The sequence below is a fragment of the Haliotis asinina genome, chromosome 13 (assembly GCF_037392515.1).
Source record: "Haliotis asinina isolate JCU_RB_2024 chromosome 13, JCU_Hal_asi_v2, whole genome shotgun sequence".
Taxonomy (NCBI): domain Eukaryota; kingdom Metazoa; phylum Mollusca; class Gastropoda; order Lepetellida; family Haliotidae; genus Haliotis; species Haliotis asinina.
The window spans coordinates 48,587,224-48,603,606 of record NC_090292.1 but is presented as its reverse complement, the minus strand read 5'-3'; the positions used below and the strand labels follow the sequence as shown (position 1 = coordinate 48,603,606).

At 41.7% G+C, this 16,383-nt stretch overlaps 1 protein-coding gene across 2 annotated transcripts; it reads left to right on the top strand.

Moving 5' to 3' along the window:
* The first annotated feature begins 3,733 nt into the window (after positions 1 to 3,733).
* Positions 3,734 to 8,403, top strand: LOC137260262 (uncharacterized). Of its 2 annotated transcripts, none has more exons than XM_067797956.1 (5): positions 3,734 to 3,962; positions 4,986 to 5,282; positions 5,696 to 5,746; positions 7,274 to 7,388; positions 8,361 to 8,403. In XM_067797956.1, exons 2-4 carry the CDS (start codon positions 4,994 to 4,996, stop codon positions 7,375 to 7,377), a joined length of 444 nt encoding a protein of 147 aa, XP_067654057.1. In that variant the 5' UTR covers positions 3,734 to 3,962; positions 4,986 to 4,993; the 3' UTR covers positions 7,378 to 7,388; positions 8,361 to 8,403. The 2 variants fall into 2 exon arrangements, 1 of the variants encoding a protein (XP_067654057.1); XR_010954744.1 differs by having other exon boundaries at positions 3,885 to 3,962; positions 7,274 to 7,429.
* The last annotated feature ends 7,980 nt before the right edge of the window (positions 8,404 to 16,383 follow it).

Below are 16,383 nucleotides of genomic sequence, written 5' to 3'. Positions count from 1 at the left end.
GAGAGAGTGACAGAGACAGAGATAGTGACCGAGAGAGAGTGAGTGAGTGTTAGTGAATAGGAGAGTAACAGATCGAGTGACAGAGAGAGAATGTCAGAGTGACAGATAGAGTGAGTGAGAGTTAGTGAATGAGAGAGTGAATGAGAGTGGGAATGACAGAGACAGAGTGAGTGATTGAGAGAAAGATATTTGAGATATTAGAGATATTAGATCTTGCTTGTAAGTATAACTTAACTTTCATTTTGATTGACAGATTCTCATGATTTCGAGAGTTTTGTTCATACTATCTTTCCCCATTATGTGATGCGTGAAGTATGTGGATTATACGATTTAATCAGAATGGGTAGAGATAGAGAGAGACAGAGCGAAGACAGTGACGAATTGTAGAAAAGAAATAGGAGATACAGAAAAGCACATAGACAGTTTGGAAAAAGAGAGAGAGAGAGATCATGAGATATGATTCTCTACGAGGTAACAATGAGAGATGCTCGATGACACCCGCCCATCTTCAGCATGAACAAGCATTGGATTCAGAGGACCATCTGTTCACGTTTACGGTTGAATTATATGTCCATAATTCTCGTACTCAGATGGTCACATATGTTTCATGGGTTCTAATTCTATTTCAGCCACAGTCAGACTGACAAATAAATTTTGCAAGACTGGTCCGTTTATAGAGGATACTAAACGACCTTCCGTGTAATACCATTTCGCTCGTTTGATACTAAATCTTTAACGAGTTTAATAAAAATGATATTTTACGGAAGCGAGTTTAGTATTCTGTTTATTACTCGCCAACATAAATTGACAGAAACCGCCGTGAAATTCCCTGTGAAGACTCTCAGCTTTCCGCGAGTCAAACAAGGGCTAGTAAAATTGGGACATCTGTATTAGGATTGTGACGTCACAACTTTGAACCAATTTGACGCCATACGTCAAGCAGTATGACACTGCAGTATCTTCAACGGGCGAATAAGAATCTGTTTTATTATATTTTTAAGAGTGAAATACTGTAAATACTGATGAAAATAAAAATGATATTTTCACGGAATAGGATAACATGTTATTTCACTGAGTAGAATATCCCTATTGCTTGAAACAGTACGTGTTAGGCTAGAGGCCGTTCATCCAGTGAGAACAATATGACATCAGACAAAAGTGACATGCTTCAATAAACATGATGAACATACATAGGTAGATAATTGCCTGAATTCCATACGCTACGTTCACTGTTTGTTGCTTCAAAGTTGTTATTTTGATGCTTTTGTCGGACTGATTCCTCGCTTCCTTGCTCTGCAAGTTTGTGTATATTAATATTAATTAATATATTAATACGCGTACTAATTGCATCTCCAGACAAATACTGATGTGTATTTTTTATTAAAGTTATACATTAACTGTTTATGTGACTTTGTTTTTCACAAAATATGACTACAAAAAGGAGAAACATGGCATTAATTATTCTATAATAATTGTTTTGCATAATATCATAATTGTTTTTGTGTGGTCTGACAAAGCTGCGCCACTCGTGAACATATTAGCTTTGTCAGGTCACTCGATGTTATTTGACAACATTAACAAAATATCCTCTATACATTTACAGCCAAGGTCTAGGCTAAATAGTTTTCCATAGTGGAAAATGTGTATACATTTTTTTTTGATGTAAGGATTTGGGATTGCGTGGGAATGTTGTTTATCGCCGCACTCTACATTATTCACAGCGCCCAAGTGAGTCTGACTGGGTATATGACTAACACCATCAGGTCATTGCGTGAGGCCCACACATAGCACACTGACACACTCCATCAGGGCACAATGCCCTATACCACCAGGGCACAATACCTACACCATCAGGGCACAATGACCCACACTACCAGTGCACAATGGCCCCACGCCATCAGCGCTCAATGACCTCCTCCACCCATTCCAAAATGGTCCAACACATCAGTTCACAATGGTCCTACACCACCAGGGCACAATGGTCACCCGCCCTGAAGGCACAATGACCTACACAACCAGGGCACACAATCTCTTGCCGTGAGAACGCCATGTTCATGTCCTGTCTTGCACTACCTGTTAATATTTTAACGTACATTTTTTGTAAATACCATCATTTGATTTAAGTATAGTGAAAGCCAAAAATACACGTAGTGATATTGCAAATGACATTTAAGTGTCAAAGAAGTGCTTGAACCTATTCCTTTAAATATATACTGGAAGTCAAGTTTGAGGGAAACATGAACCGTGGTCGTATTGCCTCTTTTGCCCAAAAATGTATTGTTTGAGATTGAGGTTAGAAATGTTTTTGTGTCAGGAAATGGGAGATGTCGCACAAACACAATATTGAAATTGAGGTATACGTACAACATGCAAGCATTTAGGTATACGTTGCCGGCTAAAGTGGCGTTCGTTTTCTTCTACACCTGGATGTGGATTTACCCCAACAATTCATATAGATCATGTATGTTGCCAGAGTTCAGCAGGATGTATGTTGGTCAAAATCACCTGATGTGGATGTGGCTATATTTTGTATTTCAACTCTGTGATTCAGTGTAACTCGTGTGTAACACCAGCAGCGTTATCAGGCAATCAGTAACGCACACCTTTTACAAGGAAGCACACACTCAACATCATCATCAGCTTTACCAGGTCGTCAACAACGCACTTGGGGTTCTGTGAAATGGATATGCATGTTTTTTTTCTTTATTATTACTTTGTTATACATTTTTAACTTATTAAATGGTTTTAGTTTTTTGGGAGTTTTTTTAATTTGTGTTTGTTTTGGTTTTTTGGCTGTTCTTTTGTTTTTGGAGGAGGGGTCTTTATTTTCGGGGGGTGGGGGTGGGGGTTTGTGCTTGTTTTTAAGTGGGAGCTTGCCTTTTAATAGATCGTTGTTAGATTTATTGTTGCTGTTTTGTTGTTTTTGCTGTTGTGCATATTTTCTTTACCTTATTTACTGGTTTTAGGTTTTGGGCTTTTTTTTTATTTGTGTTTGTTTTGGTTTTTGGCTGTTCTTTTGTTTTTGTAGGAGGAGTCTTTTTTTAACGGGGGTGGGGGGTGGGGTGCTTGCTTTTAAGACGGAGCTTGTTTTTTAATAAATCGTTGTTAGATTTATTGTTGGAGTTTTGTTGTTTTTGCTGTTTTGCATATTTTCTTCAATTTTTGTTTCTATTAGGACCTGCCTGGTCTTCATGACGTTGCTGGAATATTGCTGAAAGCTAAACTCCCTCGCTCACTATCAGACGGTTCGGGTTCTGACTATACTGACCATGACACTGTTACCGTGTCCGGTATCGAATCCGGTCTTCAAGTAACGAGCGAACACTTTAACCACTAGGCTAGCCAACCGTTCACAGTATATAAGGGAGTCGCGCGAAAAGTAAAATATTATATTATTATAAAAATATTGCTTTATTATGGCATGGTTTCAAAGTTACTCTTTCATTTTTTAGAATTATATTTCTATTTTTAATGAGTATTTTTTTGCGATATTATAATTCTTTTACCAAATTGCTACAGATGCATGTATGTCTATCTTCCACTTTCCCGAGACCACCCGAGACTGTGAAGATCTGGGTTAGAACTGATCTTCAGTAACCCGAGCTTGTTGTAAGAAGCGATTAACGGGATTGGGTGGTTAGATTCGCCCACTTGGCTAACACACGTCATTGTATCCCAATTGAGCAGATCGATGCTCATGCTGTTGAATACTGAATTGTCTGGCTCAGACTTGATTATTTACAGACTGCCGCCATATAGCTGGAGTGAGGCGAGTGAGGTGTTAAAGAGCTATCTCCAGCTGATATTCCTGACGTGTGAAAATATTGATTTCCCTTCATACATGCGGGTATTTTTAGTCACATGTTGTTCTTTCACCTACGCAACGACAGTGTGACACCTAATAAGGTATAAATAAGCAGGGCGGGGGCATTAGTGGTAACAGTGTCCAAGGGAAACCACTGGTAAGTATGGCATTGTTGTCTAAAATTTGGTGAGTTAGTGAGTTTATCACTCATTTGGAGTGAATCAGTCAGTCCGAGTAAGTCAGTCAGTCAGTACGTCCGTGCTAGTAAGTCAGTGAGTCAGCTTAAGTTCGTAAGTTAATCAGTCTGTATGAGTAAGTAAATCAGTAAGTCCGTGTTAGTGTGTTTTGCTTTCTCACTTACATACCAGGAATATTTCCAACACATAATTTTACATTTTACTTCTAATAATGATGAATCACTTAAGAATGTAATAAATTTCGTGCAACTGTGTTAATGAAATCTTTATTATGTTAAGCCTTACGTGCATCATGTGATATATTATCTGTTTAAATAATTAACTCATTAACGTTTATTATGTCCTAAAAGCAAATAGACTATTGATTGATTGAGGTAGTGAGGTAGTGAGTCATTGTGTCAGTTAGTGGCAGACTGTCAATCTGTCTTTGGAGTCATTTTTTCAGTCAGTAAGTTAGTCAGAGTTAGTGAGTCAGTCTATGAGTCAGAGTTCATTCAGAGCTTCTGGGTCAGTCTATCCGTCTGAGACAGTCAGTCAATCAGTGTTTGCGAGTCTATGAGTCACAGTCAGTCAGTCAGTCAGAGTTTCTGAGTCAGTCAATCGGGGATTTTGAGTCAGTCTATGAGTCAGAATCAATCAGTCAGTTTGTGAATCAGTCTATCCGACAGAGTCAGTAAATCATTGCTTGTGAGTCAGTCAAAGTTTGTGAGTCAGTCACTCACTCAGAGTCAGTCCGTCATATTTTAATCGAGTGAGTCAATTTGAGTCAATTAATCAGTTAGAGTCAGTCAGTCAGTCAGTATGTCAGTTAGAGCTGGTCGGCCAGAGTTCGTCCTTCCGTCAATCCCTCAGTCACTCAGAGTTAGTGAGTTAGTCTGTCAGCTGGAGTAGGAGTAAACCATCAGTCAGACTGTGTGTCAGATTTAATCCGTCGGTTCGAATCAAACCGTTCATCCATAATCAATGAAATGGTCGATATACAGTTTATTGCATGGTGATGTTGCGTCCGACACTTGTCCTGCTGCTGATGGTGCTGATTCTTATCCCGGATGAAGGCGAAGGATGGCGGAGACGTAGACGTAGACGTCGCTACGTCGTGCGAACGACCCATATCAACACCAACAACTGTCATTGCAACATGATTCAGAAGGACATCATCAAACTTCTGATGGACCTCTTGAAATCCAGACGAGTGGGCAAACGTGAAGTTTCTACTTTGTTTGACGTTGATGAAGATGACCCACTTCTGGAGGAATTCATGCAAAATTCAGTGAACAAACGTAAATATGACGGACTGAAAACTTGAGCCCATTGTTTAAAATGTTGTTTCCACTCTATAGCTACATTGTTAATGTACCACATGATGTCGACATTCATGAGAATCGAGTTTTTTTCCGACAAAGAGAAACAGCAGCAGGCTCTATTAATCTTAATTTCTGCATTCTCGATAACCCCAGGGTTGATATATTCGCTTTATTTTGACAAATAACCATGACCTGTTTAAGAGGTAAACGTGCCGTGTTTGAAAACTAGACGAATGTTAGACCGAACTGGTAGTCTCTAAATTTCACATGGCACCGAATGCACAGTTATTTTGGTATAACCTTGTTTCAAGACGTCTCCAGTGGCCTGACGCTAAAAATAGATATCCAAATTTCACCATTCTCTCACAACAAGCAGTTGCTGTTTTCAGGTGATGGTCTTGTTGACAGGGAGGAGTTGTTGGCAACTGTAGAACGCGCAGGTACGTACCGATCGTCAAATGATTGACCTACGTTTAACCATTTACGGTTAACAATCAGGGCCATAAAATTATTTTTCTGTAGAAACTAGGGCTGCGACTTGTACCACGGATACCCTAGACGGGTGTGTAATGAGTTGGATCCGGGTACCTGTCTTAATACCGGGACCAGTTATGATCACGTGATTAAAAGGTTAAACAATATAATGAATATATGTTATTCTTTAATGATTAAAAGGTTTTATTGGCTAAGATATAGACATTTCTTACAGTCACCTGTTTTGAACATAATACATGATTATGAAATTGAAAAACCAAGAAATTAGCCTCCGAGATGAAAAATATATTACTACTTCTTACAAGCTTGATGTCAAGACTTAACATAACGGGTATCCGGGTAGTGTAGGGTAGGGTAATAGGTAGTGGATTCAATGCATATATGTACTTTAGCAAGGTAGATGCCAGAAATATATTTCTAGAACAAAAGTGAAATCATTCTCTTCCCCTGTGAATGTGTCATGTCTTCCTCCGAACCTCTGTTCTAATATGGCCCTTCATGGCGCGAGCGTTCAGAATTCGTGATTCGTTCCAAGTAGATTTAGTTGTGCGTTCAGCGAGGTTGTTTCAAAAGTGATCATTCGCAAGACTTCTGTAATTTCCGTATGTTTCTTCTAGACAGAACTCATTCATGTAATGGCGGATCAATGGCGTCTCCAGCGCCTGTGTTGAATCCGGACAAGTTGGTCCATTTGTGCCACATCGGCACTACTACCACTAACACTACAACTGCCACTACCACTAACACTATGAGTACCAGTGCGACCACTATCACTAACGCTGCCACTACCACTACCACTACCACCATCACCACCACCTTTACCATTACTACCACTATCACTACCACTACCGTAACTACCACTACCAGTACGACTACCACTACCACTGCCACTACTACCACTACTGCAGCTACCATGAACACCAACACCACTACCACTACTACTACCATTATCCCTACGATTGCCACTACCACTACCACCACCTTTACCATTACTACCGCTACCAATACTACCACCACCACTCACTACCACTAGTACTACCACCACCACTACCAGTAACACTACCACTACTATCACACTACCACTACCACTACTACAATTACCACTACCACAAATATAACTACAACTACCGCTACTACCACTGCAACTGTTATTACCACACTACAATTGCCACTACCATTACCACTACTACCACCAATTTTACCATTACTACCACTACCACCACTACCACTACAGCTACCACTACCACTACCAGTATCACTACCACTACAACTACCACTACCACTACCACTACCAGTATCACTACCACTATCACCAGTATCACTACCACAACTACCGCTACCACTACCACCGCTGCCAGTGCTCCCACTACCACTACCACTACTATTTCTACTACTGTTATTACTGCTACCGCTACGGCTATTACCACAACAAAAGCAAACTATTACTACAACAGCAAACGCTCTATTTCAAGCACAAGCGCCGCACAAGAGGAACAGCAACCACTGTCTGTGTGGGCGGATGCTGATGGAGGAAGCTATTCGCAGCAGCAATGACAACAGCAAAAGCAACAGCTGAACACTACAGCGGTAGGCACTGGAGATGAGTGTGGAAGAAAGACAGGACAAGAGTAAGGAAAAGATTGGCAGAGGGAGAAGAGAGAGGAACAGAGGGGAGAAAGGGAGAGAGAAAGGAAGGGAGAGAAAGAATGAGTAAGCGAGAGAGAGAGAAAAAAGAGAGGGAGAGAGTAAGAGGAGAGGGGAGAGAGTGAGGGGGAGAAAGAGAGGGAGAGAAAGGGAGGGAGAGAGGGGGAAGGAGAGTAGGGGAGACAGAGATTGAGGGATGGAGAGTGGGGGATAGATGGGAGGGAGAGAGAGAAGCAGAGAGGGAGAGAGAGAATGGGCTAGAGAAGAGGGAGAGACAGGATTAGAGGAGGGAGAAAGGGAGAGAGAGAAAAAAGTGAGTGGCGGAGGGAGTAAGGGGGAGGGGGGAAGAGAGGAAATGAGGGAGAGGAAGTGAGGGAGCGTGAGAGAAAAGAGATAGTGATGGAGGAAGGGAGAGAGAGGGAAGCAGAGAGAGGAAGCAGAGAGGGAGAGAAGCAGAGAGAGACAGGGAGACAGGGTGAGAGAGAGTAGGGGAAGAGAGGGGGTGATGGATAAAGGGAGAGTTAGGGATAACTGGAGAGAGAGAGAGAGAGAGAGAGAGAGAGAGAGAGAGAGAGAGAGATAACGGACAGTTAGATTGGGAAAGAGTATTTATCACAAATTACACATAACTTTTCTGCACTAGACTTTGCAAACTTTCCATCACAACTTTCAAACTTCTGCATTTAAGCATTTAAACACGTAGTCAAGATACATTGTATCACGGGTATTTCTTTACAAATAGGACAAATTATCATGGATAACAACTTCTTTATTGCGTGATTGCGACGTTTCGATACAGATTCTTGTACCGTTGTCACGCATTCCTGCTTAACAACGGTACAAGAATCTGTATCGAAACGCAGGCGCAGAGCTTCTAAAATGTCACTCAAACCAAGGGTATTTCTTTGATTTCAGATGGTAACCAATCAGACTGACAAATAAATTTAGCAAGCATCAATCGTCTTCTGTCTTATTTAATTAGGATTTGGATAGTGTAAGATTGTGTGAATGTTGTTTGTTGCCGCACTCCGCTATCTTCACACGAGCGTGAAGTAATTCGAACCAAGAATACCACCAAACCAACGGCAGTGTACAGTGCCTCACTGACCAACGTCATCTGGACACACAGTCATACACTATCAGGGGACAATCACCCACGCCATAAGGACACAATGATCCATGCCATCAGCGTACAATCACCCACGCCATCAGGGCATAATGCCCCGTACTATCAGTGCACAATAATGTAGAGCACAATTATCCCCAGCACTATGAGCTACGGCCCATTGTCCCACGCCATCAGAGCAAAATGTTTCAGTATTCATTCAAATGTTAATCATTCAACGACTGAATCATTTAAAGGTCACATGCAACCAAAATATCAAACACAATCAAAACACAATTATCACTTATTCATGACATATAATATACATTGCCGCTTGTAAAAAAACAAATAAACAAAATTATAAGCGTACAATCGCGATTCAAAAGTGCAGTATTTTGTACTTGGGCTTACTTCCCTCGAAACGAAGCCATCGAGAGACCGAACCCAGTCACAGCTGGTGGATGTGCACTCAAGTGTAACGACGACTTCCGATTGGCTGGTTCATTTGCTGATACGCCGAGGGCTCAAAGTGTGTTCGGTAAGATGATCTGTTTGATGGACATTTTAGAAGTATGGCGAGTCACTTTTTTATTGTACTCGATGCGTTGTTTTAGTACGGATTCATATACCGTTGTCAAGCAAAATCATATACACTAGTAGAAGTTGTTATCCATAAAGAATGTATGTAGAGACGTTGGGTTTAGTAAATACATGTTCTCTGAATTTGCGTTCGATCCCATCAAAAAGCATCTCAGCAGAGATGGTGAATTACTGGAAACTGTCATTCGTCCAAGTACAAAGTAGGACTTGAAACTGACAGGAGTTTGCACCAGTTTCCGTTAGATCCAGTCATCCGAGAAAAATTGATGTACATGTAGTTTCTTTGCAACCCACAGACATAAAAACATGTCGTGTACAAGTATCACACCTGCCTAATTACATCATGTGACAGGGACAGGACTCGAATGCACGAGTCATAAATCAATTTATTTTTTCATCGCGTTTTTTTTTCAACTTTATAGGTTGAAATGGCATTTTTGATGATTTGTTTCGGTAACTGCATGCCGAAAGGTATCAGAATCTGCAAAGTTGTATATGTGACCTTTAAAAACTGATTCATGAAATATTATCCGTGAAATATTACTGCAAAATCATGAAATACAATAGCTATACTCTCTCTAAAAATAAACGCATAGTTGTATTTTCGCGAATTCAGTTAACTGTAAAGTAAGCAAACATAAATCTGGATCATTTCACACCATAAAAGATAAGTTTTCCGTATATTTGTATACTGGACAAAATAAGTTAGGGATATTGGTATTTTTATGAATGATCTTTTATCAGTGTGTCAATGAATAAATAATTCATTATTCATAATTTCAAAACTTACAAATATTCCTAACTATTTTTGCCCAGTATATAAATGTCTGCTAAGTGAGGACAACCGTTCCTAGTTGGATGTCGTCCTCAATGTCTGTGGTGGCCTCCACGAGCCCAAAACTGCCAAGCACTGTCTCGGCATGGAGTCAGTAAGTCTTTGAATTCTGTCCCATTCCTCTTGTAACGCCTGTGCGAGTTGATTTAACATCTAAGACGTCGGTTCCCGTAAGCATCGGGCGAGGTCATCCCACAAATGATCGATGGGATTGAGATAGGGCGATGTGGAAGGTCATGAAAGCGCTGTAATGTTCTCATTCTGAAGACAGTGAATAGTGCCATGTGCTGTGTGAGGTCTGCAATTGTCTTCTTCATCCATGAGATTTCGTCTCTGTACCGAATAACAGTTAAATTGCCCTGAAGTTACATAAATTTTTAATTCTGCGTGTAGGACATGGATCCCCACATCGTGACCCTACACTCTTGACACTCCTATACGTAATCGTCGCAACACTGGGCCAAAACAGTGTATTCTGACTTGAAGACTAGCTTCTCGTGAATAGAGATGCGTTTTTCCGCTGTGCATTTGTCCCATGTACACAAACCAGCATTTTAATGCCGAATTTTAACAGTCAAACACTAATTTCGAAACATATTTCACATTTCATATTGACAGGTGTTCGGGAAGCACAATTGCGGACAAAGTGATTTTTCATTAACCCGTGCTGTGCCGTCTCCATCCTTTACCGTACACCTGGCTCTCTCTCTATCTGTACCCCTTCCTCGTAACAAATAGTGAACTGTGTCAATATTTTAATGATAGTTTCTTGAACAACTTTTTTATTTGGAAGACAAAAATTCTGCAACAACCTCGCAGAGTTGATATGATGTTTTGATTATGATATATTTTTATTTCTTTTTACCTTTGCGTGCATGCATGTATGCGCGTGTGTGTGTGCGTGCGTGTGTGAGGGTGGGTGGGTGGGGCTGGTGGGTATGCGTAAGTCAACCGTGTGATTTTGTACAGAGATAAGTTCAACTTTCCGTTGAGTTTAACAAGCTGAAATCACCCCCTGAGTTTTGGGGGTTTTCCTATTTTCTATCACCATGAATCTTCCGTGTCTCCTTAATTATAAGTGAAGGGCTAATTTGGTTATTATCAGATCTTCAACACACCTGAAGATTAAGTCACATTAACTTGATTTATTTTGCCAACCCTAGAGCAAATTCTTATCAATATGCATGACAGATCAGATGCACAAGGAAGGGAGAACAATTTGGATGTGGAACATTGAAAATTCAAATATTTTGACACAACTGATCTCGGTCAATGAGGGTTTTTAATCGATATCGACATGGTATTGATTATGCTTGTCTCAAACACTCTGGGTTTGTTGTTGGTTGACTCCGCACTCAGCAAACGTCCACCTATATAAATATTGTGTACAATCAAATCTGGATCAGACAAACCAGTGATCAACAGCCTGGACTCTAATCTACGAAAGTGATGACATGTGTCAACCAGGTCAGCGAACCTGACCACCCGATCCCGGTAGTCCCCCACGACAATCATGGGGGTATCTTTCCATTATGACTACTCCCATTATGACTACTCCCATTATGACCACTCCCATTATGACCACTCCCATTATCACTACTCCCAAGTTGACTACACATGAACATAAACATATAAAGGAGCTCCCCTACACGTAATAATGTACTGTACCTGTACTCCTGATTACTCCAAGTCTAGTCTACTCTGTTAACACTGAGTCAATATAAACCACGATAAACCCACAGAAACTGACAATTACTTTTATTATAAGTGTTGGTAGGAACAGTCTACCTGATGGAGGAAGGGAAGCTAATAATTTAAAAAAAAACACTCGACTGGAACAGGTTGTGTATTGAGTGAGTGAGTGAGTTTAGTTTTACGCTGCAGTCAACAATACTCCAGATATATTGTGACAGTCTGTAAATAATCGAGTCTGGACCAGACAATCCAGTGATCAACAGCATGAACTTCGATCTGCGTAATTTGGAACCGATGACATGTGTCAACTGAGTCAGCGACTCTGACCAGCCGGTCCCGTTAGTAACCAGTCACGACAAGCACAGTCGCCTTTTTTGGCAAGCATGGGTTGCTGAAGGCCTATATTCTACCACGGAACTTCACGGGTCTAGGCGGGTAGTCTAACCGGGAGTAGTCATAATGGGAATGAGCTTCCATGGGTTGCTGAAGACCAATTCTAGCCCGGATCTTCACGGGTCAATACATTAGATGATAGTACACAACCACCCACTCCACTTTTCAAGACGGTGACCACAAGATCTACGAGGGGATATCAAAACGTTTTGAGCCTTGCCCTGAAACAGCAAGATTTTGGAATTCATACTGCTTTATTTTTCAACATAGTCCCCTTCCAACTTCACACACTTTTCCCATCTGGTTTGCCAATTGCTGATTCCGAATCTGAAGAACTCCACATCTTGGTCCCCTAAAAACCCTCCACAGCAGCGATATGCTCATCATCCTGGAATTTCTGGTCCCGGGTGTGTTTTTTTTTCAGTCGAGAAAAGAGATGGGGCTAGGTCTGGTGAATAGGGAGGGTGAGGTAAAATTTCGTACCCGCACTTGCGCGCAGTTTCCATTGCAGCTCGACTGGTGTGGACTGGCGCATTGTCCTGGTGAAGAAGAATCCCTCGCCGGATCTTTCCTCACGGCTTCTCTTTAATGGACTGGCATACCTGCTTCAGAAGGTAAGCATAGTACTCTCCATTCATTGTCGTACCATGAGTCAAGTAGTCGATGTGGATAACACCTTTACTGTCCCCAAAAATAGTTGCCATAACCTTCTTTGGGGACCTGGTCGATTTGAACTTCTTTGTCCTTGGAGAGGTGACATGTTTCCATTCCATTGACTCCTGCTTGCTGTCAGGGTCATAATGATGAAGCCAGGTTTCATCACAGGTTACATTTCTATAGTGAAAATCTTCTGGGTTGGCATGGTAACGAGTCAGCATCGCGCCACTGATGTTGACCCGAGAAAGCTTCATGTCATCAGAAAGGATTCTTGGGACCCATCTTGCACACACCTTGGACATGTGGAGATTGTCATTGAGTATGCTGTGAATGGATCCATATGAGAGCCTGGTTGGATCTCCTAACTGGTGCAGGGTGATACGACGATTTCCCATCACTAGTTGATGCACAGTGTCAATGTGTGCTTGGGTGGTACTGGTTGGGGGTCGTCCTGGACTGGGGTCATCATCTAAGCTCTCTCTTCCTCGCTGAAACCCTTTCACTCAACGTTTGACAGTTGCAGCAGGAGGAGAAGACTCCTTGTAAACAGCAGTGAGTCGCTCTTCAACCTGCTTGGCCGTGTTACTCTCCAGCACAAGAAACTTTATTACTGTTCTATATTCAACCTTGTCCATTTTCACATTCACCAGGGGGTATGTCTCTTCTACAAGGCACTTCCATTGAAGAAATGCATCCAGCTTTGTGATCCTACCGGGAATATGTAGCTAGGACACTAATATACCTTAGGTGCCCTGCCCATTACTATTTGTCAAATATAAATATGCAAGGCTCAAAACGTTTTGATATCTCCTCGTGGTGACCACCACAAAGCACTGACTAGTTGTCCTCCACGTTTGGTCAAGTCCTGTTTGCAAGGGTAGTGGCCAAGTGGTTAAAGCGTCCGATCCTCATGCCAAAGGCCCGGGTTTGATTCCCCTCATGGGTACAACGCGCGAAGCCCTGTTTGGTTCCCCGCCGTGCTATTGGTAGACTATTGCCTTAGGGGTGTAAAGATGTGAGTGACTCATTTTAAGTGAAGAACAAGCACAATGTTGCTTTAACTAACTCAAAACAATACTCACTATTCCACCTCAGTCTGTTCCTGAGTGTTGTTTTGTGTCCTTTCGATTGCTGTTCGTGTTGCTGAGTAAACAATTTGTACACACCAAACATCCAAAAACGTGATTCATTTTAATTTCATTTGAATAGCATATCAACCTCTCAAAACCATTAGGGGGCGTCACGCGGAAGTCCGTGTTCTATTCCCCACATGGTTCTGGTGTACCTCGCCGTGATATTGCTGTGATGTTGAAAGTAGAGCAACTTTATTCACTCCATGTCCAACTGTCCGACATTTTGATGTGTAGTTATTATATTTTACTACCGCTTCTTTAAATATCTAAACGCAGCACCGTGCGCGTCGTAATTTCTGCTAAAATCGATTGTAGCCACTAGGCGATATTGACATGATGACATATTTTTCTGCTTTCGGTATCGTAATTGAAAAAGTCAATAACTGCTGATTCAATGTTTAATATGTCTAAAAGATTTTAGCAGTGACGTTTAGACAGTCATATATCTACTGCCGCAGACGATAGAGGTATGAAGGTTAATAATGCATATTAGTGATATTAATAGTGCATATTTATATGAGTACATGTCCACGCCCATAAACGTGCTAAGACACTAACACATTATTACTCCGGATAATGCAAGCTGCCTCTGAAGAGTTGGAAGGTTGTAACCACATGACTTATCCCACCTGGTACCCATTTTCTGCTGACTGAACAGAGAATCTTTTGAACAAACTCTTTCTTTCATAAATGAGACCACATGTATTTCGTTGTGGAGCAGGACTTAAATAATAAAAAAACTCTCTGAAGTCAAGATCTCAAAAACTGACACCAATCCAAGAACCCTCTGTGTAAAGTGTTGTTCCTGGTCCTGTTTTGTTCCTGTTGTTGAAAGACCGATTTTGACTTACAACTTCAAATTAGAAAGTACAATGGCTGTAGATCCATTTCAGACTTCGTTACTGGTGCTTACAGTTTGCATCGTCACTTCAGGTACCTTGCTTTGTTGGGAAAGAGACGGAAGCAATCTATACATATGGAAATTAATTAAGCAACACCAAATTCAAAGACACATAAAAACTTAACAAAGTTTAACGAAGTAATTTTGATGATTGATTATTCAATTTTGATGTATTGACATACAGCATGAGCTTTTCATGGGTTGATATGACGCGCGTGAAGCTTGCACAGCGCACGTGCATTGCTTTAACCTCAACTTTCGAAAAATGCACTTTTTCCCTGGGGTGTTTACAAGCGCAGGTTGTCGATTGCATTCGGTTTTTCATTCATTTCAATGTCATGGCACGTAGGAAATTATCAGAGGCCACTCGTTGGCAAATAATCGGCATGAGGAATGCTGGTATGTCTCTAAGACAAATCGGGACTCAAATCGGACGACATCATTCCATAATTTCAAAACTTTTGAAAAAATACCGGGCCACTAATGAAGTTAAAGACCTGCCTAGACCAGGAAGACCCAGGAAGACCACAGTCCGGGAGGACAGAGCTTTACTGAGACTTGTACGGCGCAGGTCCTTCGACTCGAGCTCTCGGTTGAGACAGGAGTGGCTTCCAGGGAGACCCATCTCGAACAGGACTGTTCGGAATCGTCTGAAAGCTGCAGGATACCGGGCAAGGAGGCCAATCAAGCGACCCAGACTGTCTCCAGCCCATAAGGCAGCCCGACTGGCCTGGTGTAATGACCGTTTGCACTGGAACATTGCCTCTTGGAGGAAGGTCCATTTCTCAGATGAGAGCCGGTTCTTGCTGCACATGGTGGACGGTCGTACTCGGGTCTGGAGGCAGAGGAACACAGCAATGGCTCCACGGAACATCCAGGAGACTGTGGCCTTTGGGGGAGGTTCCGTTATGGTATGGGGGTGCATTTCCATGAACTGCAAGTTGGATATCATTACCATCCGTGGCAACCTTAACGGTGTTCGTTACCAACAGGAGGTTCTTGACAGGGCTGTGGTACCTCATTTTGAGAACCATCCTCTGGCAACGAGACCCATATTTATGGACGACAATGCTAGACCTCACAGGGCGCATGCTGTAAATGATTTTTTGCGGCAAAATGCAATTGACAGAATTCCATGGCCTGCCATGAGCCCTGACCTCAACCCCATTGAACATTTGTGGGACTTTATTGGCCGTCGTGTGAGGCAGAGAGACCCACCAGTCCATAATCTCAACGAATTGACGGCTGCCCTGCATGAGGAGTGGAACAGGATCCCCCAGAATCAGATCCGGAGACTCATCCAAGGAATGAGGAGGCGTCTGGAATCGGTGGTGCGTGCGCAGGGAGGACACACTAGATATTGATGAAAGTCGGTGTGCAGACTCTCAGATGACTGTTCTTTCTTTCCATGTGACATTTGTGTTAATACACCTGACAACAACGTCTGTGGATGAATAGTAAATTGTGTCCATTTTTTCATGAATTTAAGACAGTTTTAAGAATTTGGATTTCGTTGCAATAAAGCAAAGTCTTGATACTTTTTCCCTTTAAGTTGTTTGTCAGAGATCGTCTGTTGAATAAAAAAGTGTCAAACTATATCAACCCGGCATATTTTGATT